The sequence below is a fragment of the Phyllostomus discolor genome, chromosome 10 (genome assembly GCF_004126475.2).
Source record: "Phyllostomus discolor isolate MPI-MPIP mPhyDis1 chromosome 10, mPhyDis1.pri.v3, whole genome shotgun sequence".
NCBI lineage: Eukaryota > Metazoa > Chordata > Mammalia > Chiroptera > Phyllostomidae > Phyllostomus > Phyllostomus discolor.
Window position 1 is genome coordinate 37,226,651 of NC_040912.2, and position 27,953 is coordinate 37,254,603.

Here is a 27,953-nt window from a genome sequence, read left to right on the forward strand (position 1 = left end):
AGGGTACATTCCTGGGTTGCAGGCCATGACCCCCAGCAACCGCACATTGATGTTTCTCTCTCTCTCTCTCACTCTCTCTCTCTCTCTCCCCCTTCCGTCTCTAAAAAAATAAATAAAAATCTTTAAAAAAATAATATATAGTATATTTCTATATTATATAATTTTATATATAATATTATACATTATACATATCTAGCTGGGCAAATTCTATCTTACTAGAAATCTAGGGTTAACTGTCATAGGCTATCACATTCTGAGCTTTTTCTACATGACTTTGTTTTAAATAATAAAGACTGTGATCATTTAGGCCATTTAAAAAAGCCTTTTTAATTTATTTGGATGTTGTAGGAGAAATAATCTCGAACTGAAACCATTCACATTAATTTCAGAAAATTATTTGCATATTGATATACAGCAGTTGATTCTTACGATACTAAGAAATTGAAATGATCAAAATGGTCACCCAGGTTCCATTAGGTTCCAGTCAGTTTGTTGGTTGGACGTGCAGGCCATCACTTCCCTGCTGCAGCCTGAAAGAGCTGTGAATGCCACATGAAGCAAAAAGACTTCACGCGTCATGTCATTCCCCTCACAGGGACACAGCCACTTCCGTGAAATGTGTGTGTGACCTCCCTCCCCATAATAAAACCTACATATCAGTGAGGAGGGTTTTTCATCAGTGAGAAAAGTGCCACGTTGCAACAAACAGACCAGTCTGTCTGCTGAATACTCGAAATACAGTGTTCACGCTGTAGGTATTTTTGTGAAGAGTTTAGAATTAGTTACAGAATAGGTGGTATACCTCCTACCAAAGAAATACTTAACCTTTTTTTTTTCTTTTTAACAGTTTCGAAGAATAAAAATATTATCAAGCTTAAGGAAGTTCCATTTTACAGTTATTCCTTTATCCTTTCTCAACATCAATATTTCTCATTGAATTCCCATGCTTTTTAAAATGTGTAAATATATTTGCATCTGAAGCTAAGCTTTTAGAATTATGCCTTGTAAACATTTTATCTACAGCCCATTCTCAGGCCACTGTGGTAAAGGAGACAGAGACAAAAGCTCCCTTAGAAAATAGCAGGCCAGTGTTTGATTGGGTTGATTATGTCCTTTTTTATTTTCCCTTACCTGAGGGTGTGCTTAGAGGGGATGGGGAGGAAAGAGAAGGAGGGAGGAAGCATCGATGTGAGAGAGAAACATCTATTGGTTGCCTGTATGCTCTCTGACAGGGACCAGACCTGCAACCTAGGCATGTGCCCTGACTGGGAATCGAACCCCATGACCTTTCAGTTTACAGACTGATGCTCCAACCAACTGAGCCACACAGGCCAGGACAAGTCTGTCCTTTTTTATAGAACTTATATATTAAAAAAATTATGCTAGTTTTACTGTCAGGGGTTATTTATTTTGCTTTATAGTTTTGGTTAAAAGAGCGGAGGGATTACTTGTTCTGACTAAATTCAGATTATGTCTGTGTTGGTTCTGGACGCGGAGTAACCATATAAGGCAGTTTAAAGAAATTATTTATATAAAAAATACTGAGATATTTTAATATTATATATTTTGTACCATTTTTTTCTAACTGGTTCTGTATATGAATAGTGATGACCCCTCTTCCTGAAAGGTTTGAGGAAATATCTAGAAAGCTGTGGTATCCAAAGATACCAATTTTTTCTAAGTAACTAGTTATTTTTATATTTTCTTTGAAGTCAGTATGACCAAATTTGAAAATTTCTAAAACCATAAGTGTGTAAATTTTTGGCTTCATTACTTTAGCTATTAAAAATACTTGCTCTTTATTTGCATACAATTAAAAATGTTTGCTCTTGATTTGCATACAATTATTAGTAGGATTATCCACATAATACTTTATACTTGGAGAGCTGGTATTAAAGTTAGGAACACCATATATGTGATGCAAAAATTTGTTACACAAATATTCTTTATGTAAACTAACTTTACCATTTTAAATAATTCTGTATTTATAAAATCAGTGAAATTATATTTCCAAGTATATCAATACATTTGTAAAATTTTGAAAATCTAAGAATGGGTGATAGAGACCACATAATTCACCCTCAGTTTATCAAGGAGGAAACTGATGTCCAGAATAATTAAATAAGTTTCCTAATATTTTATTGCCAAAGAGCAGAGTGAAGAGGACTGTTGGAGTTTTCTAACCAGTCTTCTCTCCTTCATTCTTTAATATTCTCTAATATTCACCTATTCCCTAAACTCAACGAATCGATATGCCACTGCATGCCCTAAATTAACTGCATTTATTTCTACACAACCTTCTATGTTATCTCTCATGTTTTTAAGCACCTAATTTTGGTAATTTTTGTTCAAGTGAAGGTTTGAATCCTTGTATTTTCTATAAACCTCCTATTCAGAAATTTTAGTCAAAACCTACTGAACACACCTCATGACCCAGACGCAGCAATAAGGACTTATATGTTATTTCAGCACACCTTTTCAACAACATAATAATGGAGATAACTTATGCATAAGAAAAAATCCAGTGTGGGTGAACTCATGCTCATGGTCTCATAGCTTATGAAGTTAGGAACTGTGATTAAACTTAGATCTATATAACTACAAATAAACGCTTTTAACCTCCACACCATTCTACCTTCAAAGTGATAAAAGCAAATAACCAGCAACCCCTTACATTGTCTCTCCAGGGACTGACTTGTTCTCTGCACAAATAATGATGAGGCTTTGAAGTCTTACTGCATTTATCATTCCTTTTATTGTAATTTGGTGTAATACATCAGACTTTAATAAAATCATTGCTGAATAATTCTCTTTCTATGAAAGGTCAGAATCTTCACTGAAATCCACTTCCCACTGAAGTTAAAATTTTTGAATAGATTATTAAAAACCTCTGCTTTTACATTTCCTATATCCAAATTGCTGTTAAAGTCAAGTTTTAGCTTCTGCTGACATTGTCACTCAGGTAAATAAAAAATACAACAGTTCACTCTGCCATAGCTACTTTAATTCCTCGGTTTTGACATTATTATGTACTTCCTGTGGCAAGTCAAACCTAAACTCCTAGCCTTGCAATGATATCACTACCCTGCAATGTTAATGAATCAGTCTGGACATTTAAATATGCACAAGATACATATACTTACAAAACCCCTTCACTTAAAAGGATTCTTCTGCCCCCTGGTGTCTCACTAGTGTGTCTGAACAAACTGTATTTTGTTCAGATAGACTTTGTAAATCATAAATTAACTGTGGGTCTTGGTGTAAGAGGCTCCAAGTGAAATGAAATATAGAATCATGTGCCATACAGGAGGGGTACAGGTCAGATGTGGAAATCAAACTGGGATTTGCCAAAAACAACAGGATGCTAGAAAACTCATAATCTGGGGAAACTTTTTAAATGCAGAGGATTTCTTTTTTGATATTTGATTTTTATAAAAGATTTACTTTCTGTTTTTCACTCTCTCCAGATCCTGGGGATAGGGGGAGGACTCACAATTCTATTTTGTTTCTCAAGTTTGATTACTTCAGATAGCACATAGGTGGGATCGTGCAATATCTGTCCTCTGTGACTGACTTACTGCACTTAGCATAGTGCCTGAGGTTCGTTTCTGTCGTCGCATATTGCAGGACTTTCTTCCCTTTTAATGATGAATCATACACCATTGTATATACACCACATTTCTTTTTTATCCAGTCTTACATCAATGGACATTTAGGTTGTTTCCACAATCAGTATGAAGCTTCCTCAGAAAATGAGGAATAAAACTGTATGATCCAGCACTCCACTTCTGGGTATTTATTTAGAAGAATTGAAATCAGGATCTTGAAGGGAGATTATCACTCCCTTGTTCTTGCCACATTGTTCACAATAGTTGATATGTAGAAAGTACCAGTTTTTGAAGTTCATATATTTAAGAAATGTATGTTTCACTACTCATGAATTATTTTGCCAGTTTTTTTGACAATTTGTAAACCTCTAATTTTGTAAAAACAACAAATTCCATTTACCCCCCCACCCAAATAGTTATTACTTTTACTGTTAAACTTTTTAACTGTATTTTTAAAGATCAAAACTTAAACATGAATTTTCTAACTAAGGCTCCATTTTTAGTAGGGAGCAAAATGAGGTAGTTATAAGTACTGTCTTTTAATTTTGTAACTTGTTTTAATAGATTTTATTTCTTGTATGTTGGTGAATGATAAATTATAATCCCCACTGATAGCTTAAATCTAGAAAAACTTTGTCTTTTTAGAAAGAAAAGAAGAAAAAATATCCAAATATCCTGTAAAAACTTAAGAATTGATCAGTCTCAAATAGTCCCTGTATAAACATTTCCCCTCTCTATATCTATTTTAGGAATCCAGATATTTAGAAAACTTACAAATACTTTTTCAGAATTAATATTTATATATTATTCAATGAGCTTTTAATTAAACTGGCCCACTACAAAAACAATCTTAAAGTGGTTTTTTCAACTACCACCTAATGTAAAATAATGGAGTATCTTTCTCCACCTAACATTTCAGATCTTCACTAAACAAGAAGCTGCACCATGTACAACTCACGTGTTTTTCACCAGAGAAAATCAAAGGGGAAGGCAAAACATTTTCCTCCCTGGACAGTAGGGTCCTCATCATCCCTCTGCTATGAGATAAAATCTCCTGAACTCAGGATGTGGATGTGTGTATTAGTCCTAATTTATCTCCCACCAAATTATTAGGCTTTCTAACACTGTAAATAATCACCGAGTTATTTTGATTCCAGGTCCACTGAAAAGTTCATCATACCATACACGTTATTGTGAACCAGCTCTGGGCCCTGGCATATCCACATGTTCTAGAAAGGCATTTTTTTACTTTAACATGTCAAATCATCATTGCCTTAATTAAGACTGGTTTATGAATTTGCTTCAACAAAGCAAATCTTGGAAGGATTGCATCACAGAATAATGACATATAATGTCAGCGACTCGATATGTCTAGCCAACTGGATATCTGTCATGGTGCTTAACCTAAAACTAGAATGATTGCTGAGAAATTCCAGCTTACCCTGGAAACAACAGGGGTTTGAGGTGACTATGGAATGCACAAGTTCCAAAATTTTGGGGGTATCCTGTTTTCTCTTCCTGACACACCTGAGATATTTGGCTTTGGCACAATGACATATAGAGAGCTGATGATTCTCAGAAATTTAACTCTTCATGAATCTCCTAAATTTGATCTGAGTTGTAACCTCAGCTGGCCCCCGTTACACAAAGATTTTCTTGATTATATTATAGATAAAGGATGTTTGAATGTTGGCTTACAAACATAGGTGTCCCTGATCAAAGAAAACTCTGTAATTTAAAAACAGTATCCTAAACTTTCTTTTGATGTGTGGAATATTAGCAGCGGGGGCTGAAAAACGTGGAAGGGTTCTCTCAAAGCATCTCACGCTATCTTCTCACGCAGCTGAGAAATATGGCTAACGTTTTTTTGTTTTTGTTCTAAGTAGGACTTTCCTAATTTCTGTAAAACTTTAAGGAAATCTCCTGTTATATATCACTGGCTCATAGATGCCTATCATATAAAAATTCACAGATTTATTTTCCCTTCAATATTTGTCCCCCGCATGGCCTTCCACTTACTGTAAGATAACAAATTATTACTTTGTCATTGCTTCTCTGAATTACTGAGGACATCTTTAATTCTGTTTTTAAATCTTAGGGTTCTCTCTCCCTTCCTTCCTCCCTCCCTCCCTCCCTCCCTTCCTTCCTTCCTTCCTTCCTTCCTTCCTTCCTTCCTTCCTTCCTCCCTCCCTCCCTCCCTTCCTTTCTCTTTCTTTCTTTCTTTTTTTCTTTAAATTCTAGAAGGGAGAATCAGAGGCAGGGCTAGAATCTGGGCCTCCTGATTCCAAGTTCCTGGACTGAGGACTTGGAAGAGGAGAAATGACAGAATATCACTTTCATTTCTTTTTAGCTGTAGGGAAGCTGTGTTTCTAGGAAGTGAGGAGAGGCAACTGATTCTGACTTTCTTTTGCATAGAGCCCGCATTCGCTTTTAAAATGAGGTTTGCTAAATCCCAGACTACCTACTGTGTTAAACAATGTTTTCCTTTTTCTGGTACAGAAATTCCTCTAAAGAAAAGGCTACCTGAAAAAAGGAAGAGAGACGAATTTACCTGTTATTTGTACCCCTGGCTTTTCCACCTTCGATGTTGAATATAGGGTCTTTCCTCGTCCATCCATAGCTGTTATAAACTAACTCTTAGATGAATAAGCTGGGTCCTTATTAAATCTGCATTTTTTTTTACTTCATACATGAGAATCAGGCTTTTTTTGCACTTTAGTTTATTTTTCCCAGTTTGCTAGAAATGAAAGCCAGTTCTTCCCTCATGTTAGTCATTCCTCTGATTTGCTTAAAAGGAAACTGCAACCTGCAGAGAATAGCCTGAGGCATTGGGGGGGTGGAGGAAAAAAAAACCCTTTTAACAGCTGCCTGGTGCCTGGCCAAGGGGCAAAGTTCTCTCATAGGATAAAAACCATTTTTCTCCTCTTATCCATTGCTTCCCACTGCACTACTAAAGGCCCTCTACAAACAGGCAGATCTGCCAAGCATAACATGATCACACCTAGCCAGCCGTGGCTGCTAGCCACGAGAGATAGGCCCTGAACAGGGCTTGTTGCTGTTGGATTTACCCTTTCATCTCAGGGTTTGTCTAGACAGGTCTCTTTTCTCTTTTGCCAGTCTGATTTCCAGCACAATAACGACATTTTAAATTTGTGTTCATTGCTCTCTTTTTGCCCCCCTCAAGATTTAATCTATCTCAGAGTTTTCTAAACAGACGGTGGAGACACAGCTAAGCTCCTTGATTTGTTTCCTACAGTCATCGGAGCTAAATTAGGGGAAGCCAGGCAAATGCTAGAAAGCTGGAGGTAGAAATGAACTGACCTCTACAGTTAATTCATAGAAATTGAAAGTACATACAAACAGAGGAAAATACACTAGATTTTTAATACCTGGGATGTAAAGCTGCAATAGGAAAACTTTACAGCATTTTCTAAAGGAAATACTTGAATATGCTCATTTGCTTTAGATGTAGCATTTTTCCATACTTGCTCTTTTCTTTTTCAGAAGTTTTCTTCCCTGTTTTACTCTTACCTGCATCCTTTGCTTGGCAGCTCAAGTTATTTTTAGATCTGTGTCTACGCAGCTATATAATATCAAAGGAAAAATTCCTCTGGTTTTTACTGTTCTACCATAACAATATTTGGTTCAAACTGTACTATCTTAAACCTCAGGGAGCAGCTCTAGCAAATCACTTTCATTCGTGAAAGCTGAGCGGAGCCTAGGAAGGACCTGAGAGATCGCGCATAGCAACCTGGAGGAAAAGATCCTATGCAAACACTGGCAGCATGCCGCAAGGAAAAGCTGCCATAAAAAAGCATACATTTTCAAAGATCACTTTATAATAGACAATAGAAACCAGGTTTTTCTTTCTTTCTTCAATTTCATTACATTTAAATCTTTTTGTCAGTGGTAAGCAATAAGGAAAATTTGCTTCTTTGCTAAATGTTCATATCTTTAGCCACCTATACTTTCTCACATTAAAAATTCAAATTATTTGAAAATTTGATACCAAAAACTGTGGCTTCAATATTGTCATATTATTTGTTTTGGAATTTTGGCTACTGCATAACTACAGAAGCAAAGTCAAAAGATTTTTTTCTTAAGTTGGAGGGCTGTTTCAAAAATACAATGCAGGCAAAATCTTGCTTTTGCTTTGATTTTAATGGTATACCAACCACATTTTACCACAGCCATTATAAGCTATAAGCCCACTATAAATTGCCTTTGACTGAGCCTCAAACATGCAGTCTCTAATTGGTCAAGAGCTTTGAATCATTTGAGCTTCGTATCTATTTTGAGTTGCAGCTTAATCTATTTAATATAGGGTTCCTTCCATTATAGAGTTGACAGATTTCACTTGGCTGGAGGCTAAGTGCTGGGAGCACTGACTGCAGACAGACTTCGATGCTTAAACAACATCCATCCAGTTAAGAACATGCTAAGTAATTACCAAGTAACTAATACTCTAGGATGTTTCTAACCTCTTTGGTTCAGACCTGGGACAAATAGATATCAAGATAAAATCAGTTTATTAAGACCAGATATATGTTTGTGTGTGTGTGTATCAAAGATAAAGATATTTTCAAATTTACTTAAAAAATCATCAACAGATATTTTTGTACAACTTTTTTTGATTTTTTTCTAATATAGAAAGTAGTGAGCCATTATAGTGAGCCATTGGTACAAAATTGGGTCAAAGGTATATAGTGTGACATTAAAGATCTCTCAGTATTTTTAGTTCCCTGAGGATTACCCTATTGACTGCTTTGACTAAGAACTATGATAGATTTTGGAGGGTTTTTTTTTTTAAGATTTTATTTACTTATCTTTAGAGAGGGAAAGGAGGGAGAAAAAGAGGGAGAGAAACATTAATGTGTGGTTGCCTCTCATGCACTCCCTACCAGGGATCTGACCCACAACCCAGGCATGTGCCCTGACTGGGAATCAAACTGGCGACCCTTTGGTTCATAAGACGGCACTCAATCCACTGAGCTACACCAGCCAGGGCCATTTTGGAGTTTTGATAGGATTCTAATTAATGCCTAGTATAAATAGTTAAGTTCCTTGGAAATTATCTCCAACTTCTCAGAAAACTGAAATATGGAAAATACAGCACATTCTTGAAAGCTTCTCTCAATGTCACTAATTTTCTTCTGGATGCCTGTGTCAGAAAACTGAAGTTTACCCTTTCAAAAGGATGTATTAAGCCCATTAAGGATTCCAACTTGATAACACAATTATTCTGCAGTAACCTACTAAATTATAATATAATGAAATCATAAAATAGATTTAGGAGATAGGAGTAGAGATATGTACTTCAGAAAAGTAATGATAAAATAATTATGTATTCGTGTTCTTTGGATAAAGACATCAAATCATTTAATTTGTGTTCATATTTTTTACTTTTCCACCAGGGGGCAGGGTATGCTAACTATTGAATTGGTGGACACTAAAGGCACACAGGCAATTTTAGACAGAAGTGAGAGTTCCACAGATCCTTTAGAGGAAGAGCTGTTGAGTTGTTCACTGTGTAATTTGCACACCAGTTATAATTTAAAACTGAAATTTAAATTAATTAAAGGAAATTGAAAATAATGGTTTCTCTTATTCCCATGTTTACAGATTACTTTCTTCATAATTATTGCAACTCAAATTTGACGTATTTTTATAAAAAATAAAAATCCTCATAGAAATAAAGCTTACTGTGGAAACTTTAGAAAATACTGATAAGTAAATGTAATTTATAGTACCTTTGAGAAAGAGCATTACATTTAGATTTGTCTGAGATACAGTGCATTTATTTGTAAGTACAAGTGACTCCACATTGATGCTGTTCACCATTACTTTAATATTATTAATGATAAGCTTTTTTATTAGAAGAAAGTGGAAATTTCTCAGGAGCATGAATACTACTCCTCTCATTTCTTTTCAGTGTCCAAGCAAAACCTATGACCCACTGATCAAATCCACCCGAGATTTCCCCGATGATGTCATCAGTTTCATCAGGCGACACCCTGTGATGTATAAGTCAGTATATCCAGTCGTGGGAGGACCGACGTTCAAGCGAATCAATGTGGATTACAGACTGACACAGATCGTAGTGGATCACGTGGTTGCAGAAGATGGCCAGTACGATGTGATGTTTCTTGGAACAGGTACCCTAGAATGAGATTGTGCTTTCCTTCCAAAGCATTCTTCATTATTACACACACACACACACACACACACACACACCTCCCCAAAACTTGAAAATTATCTATTGTTCAAAAACAAAATGATTAATTATTAGCTAATATCTAGTCAATATTTTTTTTGTTGTGCTCAACCTTAGGGAAATTATCCTATACTCTTCACACTCAAACCTGCCTGTTTTTCTCATTAGTTCTTCTCCTGAGTTTTAAGTACTTTTTGGGATTACCTTGTTGGGAATTATCCAAACCAAGATAGATACATCTCTTTTCAGGTGCTCACTTGTATTGCATAGCATGAGCTTTTAATCGACAATCATAAATGTCTCCCAACCTCCTTTAGTGTTTATTTAAGATTTCGGAATATATTTGTATATTATGACTGCAATGTGTCTGCTACAGATTAGGTGGTCAATATGTATTTGTTGAATAACTGTGGACTAAAATTAAACAAGTAGGACAAGACACTGTTTCTTTATTTTCAAACTTCTCATTTCCTTTTTCCTGCAGATATATTTGATAAACCCTACCCCAAAGGATCTTTTCCCCCAGTTTTGAGAATCAGTGACTGAAGATGACTTAAAATGGCTTTTCAAAATAGTTAAGCATTGCTTTGTAAAGCTCTTTAAGTAGAAACTTCTTGGAGATTAATTTTTTATCCTTGAATTTGTAGATTAATTATCACTTTCATTCATTATTGGAGCCTGCTGTACTTATTATTTTTGTATGCCAACTTAGTAATTAAAATGATGAATTTTTTTTGCCAGAGAGAGAACTATTGCTTATTAAGCACATCTCAAAAATAAGAAAAGTATTATCTAATAATATCATATCAATTCTAATGGCAGTAAATAAAACAGGAGTCTTTAACACAAAAGCACTTACGTAAAGTATGTTAATTTAATGGATCAAGCATTGCACAATGATAGAAACTAATGGGTTTTCATAAAAGGAACATTTTTATTGGAATAGGTTTTTAGGAGTCCAGAGCAACTTTAGAGAAACTTTAATCCTAAAAATAGGCTGGTTCTACAGAAGTCAGGTTTATTATGAAGCGTGTGTGTAACAGACCCCACAAGCTTCCAAAGAAGTAGTCCGACTTGACTGTGTTGCAAAAGGCACTGCCAAGGCAAAGGCAAAGAAATGATGCTCCTGCTTCTACAGAGGTAGCTGCTGAAATGTCAAAACTTGAAATAATTAGGTTGTCTCTCATTCTAATGAGTTTGCCGGTTAATTTCTACTCCCTACCCAAACCCATTCCTAGGTTTTGAATGTTTCAGTGTTATAAATGCCATTCTGCCACTAGGTGGTACTACCTCCTTTTTACTGATTAAATTATGAGGATACTAAGATTTTCAATGATGGCATTTGGAAAAAATATATTTAATATTTTGAAGATCCCAGAATCATGTGAAAACAGATGAATAATCTAGACTATTTTGTACAAACAGGGTTATTACCATGCTTGTAGATACACCCCAACCCCAGTGCTTAGAACTTTAAAAGCATGTATTTTGTATACATTAATTTGAAATGGGATTCTTTTTTTCTTTTTTTTGTAAAATGTCCTTTCCCTTGTTTTTCTGTATTAGTTGCCACTTTGTGTGACTGCGGTGTAAGGTCCTATACATAAGTCATTTCTTCAAAATGTCAATTTTTGGGGTTATATTACTAACCTTTTTATAGTCTTTAATTTAACTAAATAATTTAAAACAAAACTTTAGTTTCTAGTGCACCAATAATGTTTCTGTATGTAAAATAAATTTGTAAAATGAGCTACAGTTTTCTCCATGTATATACTTTTAATTATTTCTCTTTCATTTGTTAACATTATTAAATATGTATATCCTTTTTGTGGTGCATCGAATATAATAATTACTTAATAAATATTTCTTACATTGAGAGTTTTTTTCCTTTGCCATATTTAACTTTTTAAATTGTTTTAAAATGTTATTCCACTTTTGTTATCTTTTCAACCAGTATTTAAATGAGACATAATATTTCTCTTGTGAGGAATATACTCCAAGCATGTCTCTTTTAATATTTACTTTGTAAATATGTGTTTTATGAGATAAAAACTATAATATTTTGGGAAGGGAGAATTCTGTACATTAAGCTTCATTTCTTGCATGCTTTATTTAATCTGATTTCTTGAAAGGCATTTAAAGAAAATTTAGTGTCATGCAAAGATTTCTAGGAATATGCTTACAACTGGACATTGAAGGAGGAATAGGATAACGGGTAATATATTTTTTCAGACATCGGAACAGTCCTAAAAGTTGTCAGCATTTCAAAGGAGAAGTGGAATATGGAAGAGGTTGTGCTGGAGGAGTTGCAGGTATTCAAGGTAAGACTCCGGCCAGAGTCCCAGGAGAAGGGACAGTGAAATTGAGTAGGTCTTGACATAGGACATGTTTTAATACATCATCACTTCTCCTGGAAAATTCTTTGCAAGTAACTTCTTTATTTTCCTTTTCCTTACACAGTGGGAAAAATTTAAAACAATTAAGAATAAGACTCACCTTTCCCTGTAGAATAGCACCAAACTTGGGGTTCCTGGGTTTGCCCTTCATTACTTTACTCTCTGAGCTTGAGGCCACACAAGTTGCCACAGCAGATGAAAGCCTGGGTCTCTTTTACTATCCAGGTGCTTTCTACTTTATAAATTTTACTTTTCAATTTTTCCTTAATTAAATTTGAGAAAACTGGAAGAGTTTTCTCATGTGCCCTTGCTTTTCTGTAAGGAAATTAAAAGAAAAAAATAAGGTTGTGTTAAGTCTTCATGTATGTTAAGTTCCCCTTGCCCACCAAAAGAGTTGGTCAATCTAAAATAATCGTCCTCCAGATTTGGGGAATGCCTTTGATTTTTAACAGTCACTTTGAGTTGTGGCATTCTTTGTAGACCCTTAATGAACTTCAGTTTAAAATTATTTATGAAAATAACATTAGAAATAAAATTGTATTTCTTATAAGAGCTTTTAAAAATATGGTGTGCCTTTTCTAACATTTTTATTGAAGCAGTTATTAAAATGGACTGTTTTCTCATAAACATCTCTTGCCCTCAAAGAGAATAGAGCCCTCCACTTGGAGGGTCTCGAGTTAATTAACATGCTGGGTTCCATGGAATCCTGTTTACATTGTGAAGATAATAGTGGTCAAGGAGTTAACAAGGAAAAGACCTGCTATCTGGTGTCTACCAAAAACAAAATCTTGGGTGGTTCCCAAGGGAGAAGCTGGTGTCAAGTGTAAATGTGAACCCTGAGGCCAAAAATAAAGCCCTGCTGACACACATGGGTATATTAAAATAAGTCTCCTTCAGTGGATGTCAGTAGTCAACAGGAGTCCTTTGGGTTTCACTGTTAAGATTAAATAACAAACAATTTTCTTAAATACAGAATGAAAAGTTATTGGCTAGAACTTCCTCACTTTAAAATTTTTTCTTCATATAGTTTCTTAAACTTTTGACATCTGCTGCTGTTTGTGGATTAATAAATACTGATTGGTGAGAAATGAATGAATTTAGATGAAAGAAAGAAAGAAAGAAAGAAAGAAAGAAAGAAAGAAAGAAAGAAAGAAAGAAAGAAAGAAAGAAAGAAAGAAAGAAAAAAGTAAACACTGCATCCTTCTTTTTGGTGGCTTTTGTGTTCAAGTTTCTGATTTTATATGGCATCATAGAGCCATGTTTTCTACAAATGAAACTGGCCCCAGTTTATACCAAGAAAGCACGTGCACCAGTGTCTTGCAGTGCTCTATGAGGAATGTGGTCCTCCACAAGGAGCACTATAACTCTTCAGAACTCTGCTACTTGAACAGGTTTTTCAACTACTGATCTAAGTAAGAGCAGAAAAAAGTAATAAATAATTGTGGAGATGTTCTTGTCAACACTAGTTTGAATTATATGGAAGCAGTTAAGATAAGCAGATTTAGAAGAAGGGGAAACCTTGTGGATAACTGGGAACAATTTTCAACAGAATGGTTCTCATACAGTTAGGTGATTTTTCTTTAATAAGATACTTTAAAGTAACTGTTTCAATCATTTCTAGTAGGGTAGAATCAGTACCTATTGGGAGAAAATAGCAAACATTAAGATCTTTTCTTTCCCTATATAATAGAGCCTTGAAGATTACTTCATTGATCTTTGGTACAAGATAAAACAACATACTGTTTTCTCTAAAGGACTGTTAATGGTGATTAACATTGAACTTCTTTTTTCAGCACTCATCAATCATCTTGAACATGGAGTTGTCTTTGAAGCAGGTACTTTCTAATGTTTTTGTGTAAAAATTAACCACAAAGCAACAGGATAATTTAATCAAAGTTCATTTTTAGAGAAAATCTATTGAAGTTGAACGTTAAATTATAAGTAATAGAAAAAACTTTATGTGTTTATTTTATAACTGATAAAAGGCTACAGTTTCAACTTTGTCTTGGGAGAAATGAAACCAAATTTCATTAATTGAATAATATATTACCTCCTCCCTTGGCTCTTGAAAATTGAGCTCACTCTTCCAGTCTCATGAGGATGTCTTTCTGTCAAGGCCATAAAGTAATTTATGTAGAATACCAGCTTTAATCATTAAAAATGGTTTTTAATCAGGGAGTCTAGGAGTTAGACTATGAACTGCAAAGGTAAATAGCCCAACAATTAACCTCCAATCTGACTCCCAGAATCAATTTCCTCAACAGCAAAGTTTAAAAAAAATTCACTTCCTAATAAATAGGATGCTGCATGCAAAGTTTTAGACTAAGAGATAGTACATTATAAGCGTGAAGTAAATGGTAGCTAATAATAACAATAATATTTAATATGCTTTCCCAGTTCTCAGATATGATACCTTAAGTCCCAATTGATTCAAAAGATTAAGACTTGCATTCCCATGTCTATATGGACCCTTAAAGTTTAAAAAATCATGTGATAACATGTTCAACATCAAGGTGTTTCTAAAATTGTCTTAGACTACTATGCCTAGTATGGTACAGGGATTTTTAGGGAAAAGATCTAAATAGGTTTCTTCTTCAATATCTTTCATTAACTTGTTCATTCATTCAATATTCGCTTCTTGAAGGCCTACTGCTGTCCTTGGAAGGTACAGAAATGCTCGAATGACTTAGCCCTCAGTCTCTGGAAGCTCATGGGGGAGCTGGGAGACAAAGGAGCTGCTAACAGTGCAGAGAACAATGGAAGCATATACTAGGGAGACAGTGGAGACAGACAAATCTAAATGAAAGCCATGGGTACAGGGGAAAATAGCACAAAACAGAGATATGTAACCTGAGCAACATCAAAGATTTTGCAGTTATCCAGATAAATATAAAGGGAGATGGGTGGGGAAGTGTATCCCAAGTAGAAGAGAACACTTGGAAAAGTGTGAAGAGCAAGACACAATAGTTTGTTCTAGTAAGTTTTGTACAATTAGAGCAAAGGGTGTATGTATGCTCCAGGGATAAGAAGTTAGAAATGAATCTGGGGAAATAAGACAGAGCAAGATTAGGTACATCTTTATATGTTCTGCTGAGAAGTTTAACAATTTTATCTAAGGACGATGGAAATCTTTTAATCAGGAGGGTGTGATAATAAGATTTTCCTTTTAGAAAGATCAGTCTGATGTGGTAGTGACTAAGATGGTTTGAATCCTGCATGAGAGGTGGGGGTTGTTGGAAAACAAGACTGAAGTTAGTGGAAATATTGGGGCACTACCGAGTAATCCAGGACAGAAATGATAAGGCTCAAAACAGTGGCAGTGGCAATGGAGAGGAAATAGATTAGGAGTTCTTTAAAAAAAATTTAATGAGTTTATTTATTTATTTTTAGAGAGGGGGGTGAAGCGAGAAAGAGGGAGAGAAACATGAACGTGTGCTCACCTCTTGTGCGCCCCCTTTTGGGGATCTGGCTGGTAACCCAGGCATGTGCCCTGACTGAGAATGGAACCGGTGACCCTTTTGTTCGCAGGCTGGCGCTCAATCCGCTGAGCCGCACCAGCTAGGGCTTGATTAGGAGTTCTGTATGAGAGAATGGAACAGATAAGGCAACAGACTGAAGGAGAGAGAAAGAAGATTCAAAGACAACTCCCAGATTCATATCTTGGGTGGCTGGGGCAGCACCTCTTACCAAGATCGGGCAGCAGGAGGAGATTTAGGGGAATCAGTGTGTCCACATTTTTGTTGCTTTCAAGATTCCACTGAGTCTTTGCAATAAGAATGGAAAATAAATGAGAATAAAAAAGAGACTCAATGTTAATGCAAAGAAAAGGATCATCAAAGGAAATAGAAGTCAGGCAGAAATAAAGAGGAAGAACCAGAGAAAGTAAAAAGGGTTTCAAGTCCTTAGTGTCAAACACTATAGAAAATTTAAGTAAAGCAAATACTAAAAAATATAAATTGTATTTAGCCACCAGGTACTCTCAACTGACAGTTTAATGGGTGGGAGAGGTATAAGACAGATTGCTGTAGGTTGAGTACATGTATATTATTTGTGCCAGTATCTATTTTCTCAGTTTTTTTCCTTCGGTATAATGTTCCACGTGGTCCACTAGAGTTGACCATGAGCTTTTGAAGGCACAGACTATGGCTTGCTCACTTGCACCACCCACCCCTCATTCCCCACTCCCTCACCACCACCATAGGCACTCAAATGCATGCCTGTGGGGAGCAGAGCATTGTTTTCAGGACTTATTCTCAAAATATAAGTTTGTTTGCCAGGTTTCTCAGTATCCTGAAGCCTTTCATTTATGATCTGGCATTCTTCAAATCTCCATAATACTTTCTTCACAGTGACACCAAATGCTTTCTCTTCCACTTACAACCCTTTTCCTTCAGGGATCATCAGTATGTACTTCATTAGCAAATGATGGTTAGATAAAACCACAAGAACATCTTATAAATCTCTTTTCAGCCATCTTTTATGCAAGAAACTGTGTCAGGTGAAGATCATCAGTATTCCTTATAGCATGTGTGCTTGATATAATTTGCCAAAGAATATTTTCAACTATTGAGAAGGAATTTGACATCTTAATTCCTCGGTCTGGCAGCTGGTTTTTGACCTTCTTAAATTACTGCCAAGGTTACTCTAGCCCTATAGAATGCTGTCCATTTCAGTATCAAGGCTTTCAAACCACCATCCTGCCAGGGTGGAAGTGATTGACTTATCTTAATCTTTATTGTGTGTCAGTACAAGTGTTCATTATGGGCAGGACACTCGAGGAGACAGAGTTAGATCTGTGATGTGGTATTAAAGAAAGGGAAGTTCTTAAGACTAGTTTGAAAGATTCTGCTAATTCATTTGTTTTGCCTGCTTTGCAGCAACAGTTGTACATTGGTTCCCAAGATGGATTGGTCCAGCTCTCTTTGCACAGGTGTGACACTTACGGGAAAGCTTGTGCAGACTGTTGTCTTGCCAGAGACCCCTACTGTGCCTGGGATGGAACTGCATGCTCTCGGTATACACCTACTTCCAAAAGGTAGGAGGCACGTGGAGTTTGTATGACACTTTTCTTACTCTACAATGAATATTTCACAAATATACCTTGCCTTATAGTTTAAGTTAAAGAGAAAATATTATATAGAAAACATGGTCTAGTAGGAATATTGAAATTAAAATATTATTTTATAGTTTGGCATAACACTAAATTTTGAAGAATAAAGACAATGTTCTGAAGATCTGACATGTGGAACTTTTAAAAATTCTGATAAATTGTTTATATTCTTTTCCTTTACTGGTGTTAGACACCATTAAAAGTTTCTTTTTCTTTATTACTTTATTCTTAACTACATTCCTCCCTTTTTCATTTTTATTTCTAAAGATGTAGGTACTCATTGTTTTGCATATCATGTGTAGACATATATGTTTGTAAAAGTGTGGGTTACATACAGTCCAGGCATATCCAGTGACTTGGTATGATTTTACTTTTATAGTAATAACTAACTTGGCCAATTTCTACAACTCATATGTACTTAAACATTAAAATGTGCCCTGTTATTTGTAGTTCGTTGCTTTATGTGTCTTAAAAACAGTGCTATTTTGAGTCAATAATTCCCAGTTAGGGATTTATGCCACACACACACGGGCAAAAGTACCCCATAAAGATATATTCAAACAGGCTCACTTCAGCATTGTTTTCAATAGCAAGATTAATGGAGCAACCTGCCTGCCCACCAATTTGACTGATGCTGGTTAAATGTATTATGATAGAATTATTTTTTAAATGTGGAATATAGTAGTAACACTATTTTCTAAAGTATGCTTAAAGTATATTTTACTCTAGGTAAAAATTCAGCAAATTGTATATGGTATTATTTAAATTAATAGGTCTTTATTAACAAAATAATATGACAGGCAAGCATATGCACTATTTCTTTTGAAATTTTACTGATTTGTCAAATTGCAAATTTTAGGGATTGCAGCTTGAATGTGTAGTTGCAGTAGAGATACTGCCTAAAATTAAGAGACTTTATAATCCTTGAAATCTCTGAATTAAGTGTGAGTATGGATTATTAAAAGGTGCAAAATAAAAAGTCACCAACATTTTGCTATAGATTTTGTTCAAGAATGTACTCATCACAGTGAGTATTTGGGGAATGCTTTTGTTTTCTACAAGCTAAAAACCAGGAATGATCATTAGTTGGTAATGAACCTTCAGTTTGATGAATTGACCCTGTTTCTTAAGAAGTCAAGATTTAAAAACATTCTTGACCTATGCACCTTATGCCGTCATAAGTTTTTCTTGTCCTTCACAAGGCTGTACCTGCGATCCTGCAGACATGCCACTGTGACGTTTCCCCTCACCAGCACTATGTCCATGTGAGCCAAAAATGTATGCGATAGGGGAATCTTGTGCAGGGTTGTCGTCTGATCAACACTGCCCTTAGGGACACTCTATCAAAGGTGTCCAACCTGCAGCCCACGGACCACATGCAGCCCAGGATGGCTATGGATGTGGACCAACACAAAATCACAAATTTACTTAAAACTTTTTTTTTTGCTCCTCAGTTTCCGTTAGTGTTTGTATATTTAATATGTGGTCCAAGACAACTCTTCTTCTTCCTGTGTGGCCCAGAGATGCTGAAGGTTGGACACCCTGCTAGATATTGAAGGAGGTTTGCTATGACTTGTATGGTCTCTGAAGTGGCAATATAAAATGGCCAAAGCAAATGAAGATATATTGTAATTATGAAATATTTGTTGAACATAGGCATAGCAATTTTTTTATACAGTAGTTACTATTTTCTCAAGGAAAATGTGTGACTATAATACACAAAATCATTATTTATTACTATTATCACTACAATCAGAAAACAATGGGACGTATGTATCAGCAGATCCAAATAGCATCTAGACACACCATATCAAATTTGTACTTCTGTTTTAAGTAACAGTGTTTAACTTGTTGCTTTAAGTAAATCTATGTAATACTAAATCTTCATATGATAAGGTGTTCTGTACTTGTGTATATTTTCTTACCCATGAAGGTTCTTCTACATCTTATTACCTTCCCTATGACTGACTTAAAAAAGAAGGTAGGGATGGTTATTGTAACCACTTAATGTATACATAACCTAGATTATATATATAGTCAACTTATTCTGCTGTCAAATTCAGAGAAAAAGAATGCTGTATTAGTTAAAATTCAGATCGTCTTATTGCCCAAATAGGATTCCTCCAATTAGGATGCACTACTACTAATATTTGATTAAATGTGGAGTGATTGGAATATTGACCTGCATTTAAGTTGAGCAGTAGATAAGCATATTTCTGCTTCTGCCACAGTTGTTAGTGTTAGCTGTAAATTTTGTGTATTCCACTTACCATACTTGAAGTTCTAAACAGTTTAATCCCTTTTCCTTAGGCGAGCTAGACGCCAAGATGTTAAGTATGGAGACCCAATCACCCAGTGCTGGGATATAGAAGACAGTAAGTATCGGTTTAATATGCTTTTCTCTAATTTAAAATGTTAAGCCTAGTCTTTGTGTGTCTTTCCATTATATGACTTAAAAACATTTATTATATAGGAAGATCTCATTTTGTGCAATGCTTATATTCTGGAAAAGCAATATAGAGATTTTATTATACAGCAAAAAGGAGATTTTATAAATCAATACTCTGTCCATGTGCCTAAGTGAATAATCCTTTGTTATATCACTGTTTCAAGCCTTTTAAAATTCCTATACTTTTTTCTTTTTTACTGCCTTATATGTTATTGTAAAATTTGAAAACTGCTCTTAGAGATAAAGCAGGATATATAGTCCAAAACATATAAACATTTAGAGGAAACTCAAAATTCCCAGAAACATTGACAGAAGTGTAGGCCAGGCACTTCATAGAAAGAAGGTTTAGGTAGCTCATGTGTTGTTTCTGTTCACTTATTAATGCAGGTCTTCATTCAATCAGTGAATATTTATTAGTGATTACGTGTACATATAATTGTCTCATGTATACTTTGAGACAAAGAAACTCCCTAGAGAGCTTACAGCTGTTTGGGGAGATGTCATAAAGCACAATTAGTGGTAAGGAAATTTAGCAAAAAGAGATCACCAGAGGTGGCATAGTTCAGAGGAAATTTCATAAAAATTTGAAAACCTGAATATGAGAAGTGCAGAGTGGAGAATAGAGAGGAGGTTTGTTGAGTAAATGTGCAAACAGAAAAAGTCTATAATTATATATTCTAGAGCTTTAGTTACTTGCTACTGTCAAGCTCTCTGTCAGCAACTGTAAGTGTGTGCAAGCACACACAGACGCCACTGCAGGAAGGAAGGAACTGCCCCTCCTTCAGTGCATCGTCAGTCATGACCCCGTAATTGAATAAACAACCCAAATTTTATAGTCCGTAATTTATGATACAGCAGCATTTTCATAATTTAAAAATAATATAATTATTTATGATTCATAATTTCATTCTTTTGAAAAATAAGCTCTGGTCTAGAATCCTACTTTGACTTTTTCTGGTATGTACGTGACTCACCGTCACATCCCATGTTTTATTTACAAATCATCACTAAGGGTACAGTCTCCCCATGTGTATGTGAGATTCACCAGGAAATATTATAGGTATTGAAGAAAATACACCAATGAGCAAAAAACAAAGTAATCTGCACACAATGCAATGTACAGATGATGGAGTGTAGAACTGCACACCTGAAACCTGTGTAACTTCATTAACCAGTGGAATCCAATCAATTCAATTAAAAGAGGAAACAACCTGCATTCATAGAACTTCTACTCAAGTATGTATTAGGGGAGGGAGCAGGCAACAAACATAAAAATAAGTAAAATGCGTTTGACATCAGATAATGATAAAGTTATGAAGAGATAGAAAACACAACTGCTGCCTAAGGCACTTACAGTTTTGACTCCACTTTGCCATACCACAAATCACCCATTTTCACTCTAACCCAGTGCACACGGGCTTTTCTTGTCATCACCATCACTTGACCGGATCTGTTTGTTATCAAGGTCAACAATTTCTTCCTTGCTAAATCCAATGGCCAATTTTCATGTCCCATTTTTATTTAATCTCTAACTCTTTCTTCCTTGAAACACTGTCATTACTTGATTTCCGGGCAGTAATGTGCTGGAGCCGGTGCTTATGGCCACACGAGAACTGGTCGCAGATGATTTAGGAAATTTGTGAGCTGGCTTTAAACCATTGGGAGTTTGAATCATCCATGGTGGGCATTTTTACACCAGGAAAATCAGCAAACACTAGGGATCAGGGCTTTTTATTTTTTCAGAGATGGTATCCCAGTACACCTAAGTTTGTTACACCACATCTGTCTAATTCTCTCCTTATCTTATAGGTTGGTTGCACCTTCTGAGTATTCTTAAGTTTCTTTTTCATCCACCATCTACCATCTAAACATCCAGTGTCTGCCTGTTCACTGCCTAATACCATCAACGTCGATTCTGCCATACTCCCAAATTTATAGTCTAGTTCTGAACTTTCTCTTTGTGCAAGACTTGTATGCCTACTCAAAAACCCATCTTAGATGCCTAAAAATCATGTGAAATTATATCTGCCAGAGAAACTGTGTTACCTTCTCCAAAATTTTATCATTTTGATAAATTTCTCATAGTACATAGAACCACTCTTTTAGTACATAGAACCACTATTCTATCAACTGCTTAGGGCAAAAAAGCAGCTAGGAGTCATTTCTTTATTCTTCTCTTTTTTTCTCATCCTATCACCAGCCTCTCAGTAAGGCCATTTGGCTCTGTGCCCACAACTAGTTCTCACTACCTCTGTAGATACCAGCCTAACTGAATCTACCAGCCCTCCCTGTGTCTATTCACTTGGTTTCCCTGTTGCGTGCTTGCCTCCTCCCTCAGTCTACATCCCATTCACTGGCTTTTTCTGTTTCAAAAGCACCAATCTGGTTCTTACCTCAGCTCTGTGTGCATTTGTTTCCTCTGTACCTGAAGGACTCTTCTGGTATCCACACAGCTTCATTGTCACATCATTTAATTCTATCCTTTCTAAAAATATTTTATTTATTAATTTTAGACAGAGGGGAAGGGTGGGAGAAAGAAAGCAAGAGAAACATCAATGTGTTGTATCCTCTCATGTGCTCCCTACTGGGGACATGGCCAGTAACCCAGGCATATGCTCTAGACTGGGAATTAAACCAGCGACCCTTTGCTTCACAGGCTGGCACTCAGTCCATTGAGCCACACTAGCCAGGGCTATACACATCTAATCTTGTTGAAGTGATTAATACATGGCTTCAGTGCCATGTCATTTATTTGTTATAAAAATATTCCAGGTATTTAATGATGAAAAGTATTTTTGACTTCAGTCTGGAAGATTAAAATACTATCTTCAAAATTATTATACACTTAATGAGATACTCTATTTTAAAACATTATTATAAACAACCTTTGCACTTTTAAAACTTGATAGTAATAGAATATGATATAATATATATGTCTGCATACATTATACCTGCATATGTACATACATACATATATTTCTAAATTTGAAAATAAGAAATTTAAAACCCATAAATAAAGCAAACATTGTTTGAAGCAACAATAAAATTATTTCCAAAGCGATGACTTTGTGTCAAAGTGTCACTGTTTTTACTGATTTGAAAAAGGATTTCATGCAGTTATCTATTTCACTAACTTATCTTTTACTAAATTGATTAATTCTTTGGTTGAATCGGTCTAACTGAGTTTCTTCTGAGCCCTCGCCCATCACCTAGTAATCAACCTGCATCCTCCCTGCTTTGTTCCTGAACTCCCTTTGCTCAGGAGGATGGGGTCTGTTACTATGAAGTGATGCATTTCTTTGTCTCCAGATCTGCACTCGTGATCTTTCTGTACATTAGGAATTTATTAACTGTGAAAATTGTAGTTAAAATCTGTTGAATTGGCAGAGGTAGTGGATAGATTACAGATTTCAAATGGAATCTGCACATTTCAGAGGTTAGATTATAGACAGACAGATCATAATGGTGTCAGCATGCTTCACTTAACTATTGCTGGTAAAACACAAATAAGTTCAAAAGAACTTTCTTGAAAAGAAGCCTTACCAACGGATGTATGTGCATTCATGCCATTCGCTGATAATTTTTTGTGCTTAGATTTAGGATTCACTCAGGTCCCTTAAGCTTTACTCTAGTTTTTCCCCATCTGCAGATTGAGACATCCGAGTAGATGATGAAAAAGTACATGTTTGGGCCAGGCTGAACAGCCGTCATTTTTTATCTGATCAAATTTGAGCTGCAGATCTTAGATCACACATGGGACACAGCCTTTGGCTACTCTGGATGGAATATATTTCAGATGGTGCAGATGATTTACAAGAAAAAGGTGTCTAAGACACTGCTCCCAGCGCATCCCATTTAACCATCTTATAGCACATGAATGTTGGGCTAAAGTATCTCTCTTTGAATAAAAAAGAACATACAGGTTGGGCAATAGGTTTACAGTTTACAGTTTACAGTTGTTTTATGGAAAATAGCACAAAAATTAATACATAACAAAACAAGAATAAACTCTGTTTCATGTATTGACAACTGTAAACCTACTTTTGTCCCACCCTGTATTTTGGTGGATAATATAGGTAAGATTCTGAATCTGAGTATTAGAGCATCTAAGTTACCATCATCATAGAATTTCATCAAATATGGACCACTATGCTGCTTTTCTGACATCAAATATCTTGATGTTTATGGTCAGCTCTGTGAACCAATTGATGGTAGAATTTCTGTTTAAAGATGAAATAAATTGTTCTTCCAGAACTATCTACAAAATTGGTTATATTTTATACAAATTAAAAGGTGTTAAAACATTAAAAGATGTCAGTGGTTTACCCAGTTTAGCTCAGAGAAAGAGACTTAATGTTTAGAGTTAGATCTTGTGAATTCTTCTTTTAAAAAGACAATTGCAAATTTGATATATTGACAAGAGAGTGAAATTTCAAGGCAGAGATAGAGTTTTAAAAATCAATCTATTAGATAATATTTGACTCTTAGGTAACAACATTTTAACATGAACTTCCTTTCTCTTTAATAATCTGTATGAATCTTTCCCACATGGCATCTGTTCTAAATCAGTCTATTTTCCCATTGCTTTTAAAATCAGGTCAAGGTTAATCTCCTATTCCATGTTTGCTTTCCAGGCATTACTCATGAAGCTGCTGATGAAAAGGTGATTTTTGGCATTGAATTTAATTCAACCTTTCTGGAATGTATACCTAAATCCCAACAAGCATCTATTAAGTGGTATATCCAGCGGTCAGGAGATGAACACCGAGAGGAGGTAAGGCACAGCCATTGGAAAAGCTCACCTCGAGGGAAACGGTAGAAACTTAAATCAAGCATTGGCTGGGAGAGATGTGTTTAACTCTTAGAGCCATATGGCACTCTCATCACTATTTGATAAAAAGGAAAATAACAGCTTATGCTCACTAATCCCAAAAGTAACTCCCTTTGAGATAAGAATAGACCAGCTTAATACAACTGTGTTAATAACATATATTTAAAAGCAGATCAAATGTTTAAAATAAATCTATATGATGTTTTTAAAATTTTTTATTTCTTGTATATTGCTTATGTTTTTGATTAGGAACAAGAAGACAGTATTTCCTTGATTAGGAACAAGAAGACAGTATTTCCCCCACACCATAGTTACAGTGACTAAATTTTAGCTCAATTTGTCTTCTGTATAGATCATAAAAATAAAACTTGTCAAGTATGTATAAAAAAGAAATGAAACATTTATCTTATAAAGAGTTGGGTGTCTGGACATATGTAGATTTTAATTCATATATTAAAATTAAATAAATAGAGGGAAAAGTAATATGAATATTCTATTCATCTTTTGACTTTTTTCTGGTTCAGTTGTTTTAACACATGTGTGATTGAAATATGTCACAGATTCTGTGAGATCTAAAGATAGGAATTTAATGGGATGAGTTTGTATACTCTGAGAAACCCTGTATTAATATTATTTGCTTGTCATGAAAGAAAGGTTAATTGGCAGATATTTTTTTTTTCTATTTCAGTGCCTAAGATAATCCACTGATAATCTAGAGTTCCAAAATCCCCAGTATTAAACTAAGGACACTAATAAGTGATAAGTGATAAGTAATAAGTGATGGGATGGGCCCAGGATTCAGAATCCCTTGGGTCATATCACAGAGCCCCTCTGGGCCAAAATTTTATAATGTGAACAAAAGGAATTCAAAAGTTATTGTGAACATAAAATGAGAAAATACATATAAAAACGTGAATCTCAAAGCAGAGGATTCCTCACCAGTGTAAAGCACACGTGTAGAATTGCAGTGGCTCTCTCAGGGAGGGCTGTAGAACAGGAGATGGTCCTGTGTTCGGCTTGACTGCTGAGGATTTATGAGAAGGTTGTAACTGCTCTGACATTCTGTTTCTGTCATATAAGGAGGTGGACCACATGTTCTCTAAAATACCAGCCTCCTTGATCCATCTATAAACATTTAAAATTGTATATTTAATCAGTTAAACATGAATATAGAACAGTGGTTCTCAACCTCAGGGGATTTTGCTCCCAGAATGTAAACCTTTGGCAACATTGTGGGTTGTCACAAGCTGGGTGGGAAGGTGGAGGGTGCCTATGGGCCAAGGTCAGGGCAGGGCTAGACATCCCGCCATGCTCAGTGTTTCACAACTGAGAATTGTCTGGCCTTGGGTTCAGGAGTGCTGAGGTCAGGAAACCTTGGAATAGAAGAATCAAATTTTATCATAAAAAATTGGCTTAAAGTTATGTTCCACCATTTCATTAAAATGTTTACATGATTTTTCATTGGAGATCTTGAAGAATGGATTTTTATATCAAAATGGTGATACAACATACTTAATTCCAAAGGAATAACTTCATTCTCTGTTCTGTCAAATTGCTCCAGTAAAACCTGCTTCTTCATTATTGTTAACATCCATAAATTCTAAGATATGACATATTCACATTTATAGTAAATACTTAAAGGGTCCTATTTACAAGTGTATATTGAAATATTATCTGACATGTTTATTTAATTTCAATATGTAAGCCTTTGCTTTTATCCAGAAAATATTAGAAGAATGTTATGTGAGTGTTTTATCATGCAGATTTTCTTTAGATACATTGCAATATTTTATTGTTAAATGTCCCAAAGCAGTATTTTAATTTTTTAGTGAAATAAAATTTTTAATAGTGATTTTCCTCAATAGCAAATTTAATGTCCTTTTAAAAAAATGGTGCTTTGTATGGTTAATTCCAAGTTATAGAGACATACATTTGACCATGCATGTTTACATTCACATCTTTCATACATCTGAAAATGCTATGCATTACTTTAATTTACTTTTTAACAGTATATCACGCCGTCATGGTAGTACCATGCTCTGTGAATTTCAATGGAGCAGAAATAGTATATTTATTGAATTTTACTTGAAAGTATCTTAGCTGTACTATTTCAAATGGCATTTCCATTTATCTTTGTAAATGGCTGGTCACACCAAGTCCAGAATCTGCCATACTGCTTCCTGAACTGAGGGAAGGGGCAAAATCCAGACTACATTTGAAATATTTTTCCCAGCAGGATACCTTCTGCTCCTTACCAAGAAGGTCACGGTTTGTAATCTTTCCTCCACTGAAAAAAAGCCTGAGGGAGGGACTAGGATCTCCCATGGCACGGAGCTGTCACCAGGTTATTCTCTGCCAAGGGGAGAGCATTTCCTTACTGAGCTGTTTCACAGTTGGGTGCGGTTGGGGAGGTCATGACTCTGTTGTCTGCTGACTTTCTTATAAAGCCGTGCTGGAAATGGATGATGTTTTTGCTGTAACTAGTGAGTTCATCGGCAGTCCCAAGCTTCTGTTGAACTTTTGGGATCTGAACGAATAAAAGAGACAACACCTCGTACCATTTGCAGTAGTATGTTTTCTGGGGATTTTAAAAATATTTTATAAAGCATCCTCAAATATTTGCATTTTTTCTTCATAAATCTTTGTTTTATTTTCTTTTTATTATAAAAGTAATATTAATGGTTTTGAAAATATGATAAGACATAAAGAACTATGGAGCCTCTAAACATAGATAAGCACAATAGTGCTATGTGCCTATCTATTTTGATGTCTATTCCAGCATTTTCCTCCCTAACTGTTACATTGTGAGCATTTTCCCTTGTCATTCAATTTTAATACCATATTTTTTTCTGTCCCCACCCCCACCACCCTGATGCCATTGACAGTCATCCATTAATGTTCCTTGTTTTGTTTAAATACCTCATGTTTTCTCTTTTTAAAAAAGTAATCCACTTCCATATATCTAAATCTTTCTCTACTTTTAGGACAAACAGAAGAAAAATAAATGAGTTGTAGACTTTAATTTTCTTTATGGCTTGGGATAAACAACTATATGTTGCCAATTTCCCATCAAAATCACTATATCAGTGCCTTTTCTGAACCCCCGAGGCAATATTTTATATTATAATTTAAGACAGTCATTACCAGTTTGATATAAAAAAATATATTGTGTTAATATTTATTTCTTTGACTATTACTGAATGTGAACTACCCCCTCGTGTTTCCTGGCTATTGATTTCAGTTGTATTTGAATTGCCCTATCCTTTGCTTGGTTTATATCAATGTATTTATTTAAAAATTATTTTGTCAAGTCCTTTATATATTATAGATATTAACACTAGAATG

The 27,953-nt window shown here is 35.3% G+C and overlaps 1 protein-coding gene across 1 annotated transcript in view; it reads left to right on the plus strand.

Annotated features, from left to right (window-relative positions):
- The window catches only part of SEMA3D (semaphorin 3D), a 193,897-nt gene that overhangs the window by 158,278 nt on the left and 7,666 nt on the right, over positions 1 to 27,953 (plus strand). The window contains exons 12-17 of the mRNA XM_028525669.2: positions 9,541 to 9,763; positions 12,055 to 12,143; positions 14,012 to 14,053; positions 17,096 to 17,253; positions 19,639 to 19,703; positions 24,412 to 24,551. Coding sequence (XP_028381470.1) covers positions 9,541 to 9,763; positions 12,055 to 12,143; positions 14,012 to 14,053; positions 17,096 to 17,253; positions 19,639 to 19,703; positions 24,412 to 24,551 — 717 coding nt within the window. The remainder of the gene's footprint in view (positions 1 to 9,540; positions 9,764 to 12,054; positions 12,144 to 14,011; positions 14,054 to 17,095; positions 17,254 to 19,638; positions 19,704 to 24,411; positions 24,552 to 27,953) is intronic.